The sequence below is a fragment of the Myotis brandtii genome, unplaced genomic scaffold (assembly GCF_000412655.1).
Source record: "Myotis brandtii unplaced genomic scaffold, ASM41265v1 C40768315, whole genome shotgun sequence".
NCBI lineage: Eukaryota > Metazoa > Chordata > Mammalia > Chiroptera > Vespertilionidae > Myotis > Myotis brandtii.
The window spans coordinates 1-412 of record NW_005277086.1 but is presented as its reverse complement, the minus strand read 5'-3'; the positions used below and the strand labels follow the sequence as shown (position 1 = coordinate 412).

The following is a 412-nucleotide window of genomic DNA, read 5'->3' as shown; positions in this document are numbered from 1 at the left end:
AGTGTCCGCTCAGCTGTCGGAGGCCCCTGCCCACCCTCAGGCCTACGAGATGGAGCTGGACGTGCAGGCTGGGGGGCTGCCCAAGCTTCAAATCAAGAAGGTGGACACCAGCCCGGGGTCAGACGCCGAGCCGCTGAGAAGGGATCCAAGTGTCGCCCCCGGCCTGGGCCTGCCCAGGGGCAGCAAGGCCTCGAGACCCGACACCTACACGTCCCCCCCCTGCCTTCGCCCCGCGCACAGCAGCCCCAGCAAGAACGGCGGACAGACCTACATCTGTCAGTCCTGCACCCCCACCCGCTGCCCCTCGAGCACCCCCAGCCCGTTCCAGGCAGACACTGGGGTTCCCTGGACACCATCTCCCAAGCACAGCGGGAAGACAACCCCGGACACGATCAGGGACTGGCCGCGGAGG

The 412-nt window shown here is 68.2% G+C and overlaps 1 protein-coding gene across 1 annotated transcript; it reads left to right on the top strand.

The window, feature by feature from the left end:
- Positions 1-4: 4 nt before the first annotated feature.
- On the top strand, positions 5-406 carry LOC106723686 (treslin-like; the record flags this gene model as incomplete). The annotated part of the gene is made up of 1 exon (XM_014528440.1): positions 5-406. A coding segment is annotated over one exon (402 nt), but the record flags the coding sequence as incomplete, so codon positions are not given.
- Between the last annotated feature and the right edge of the window lie 6 nt (positions 407-412).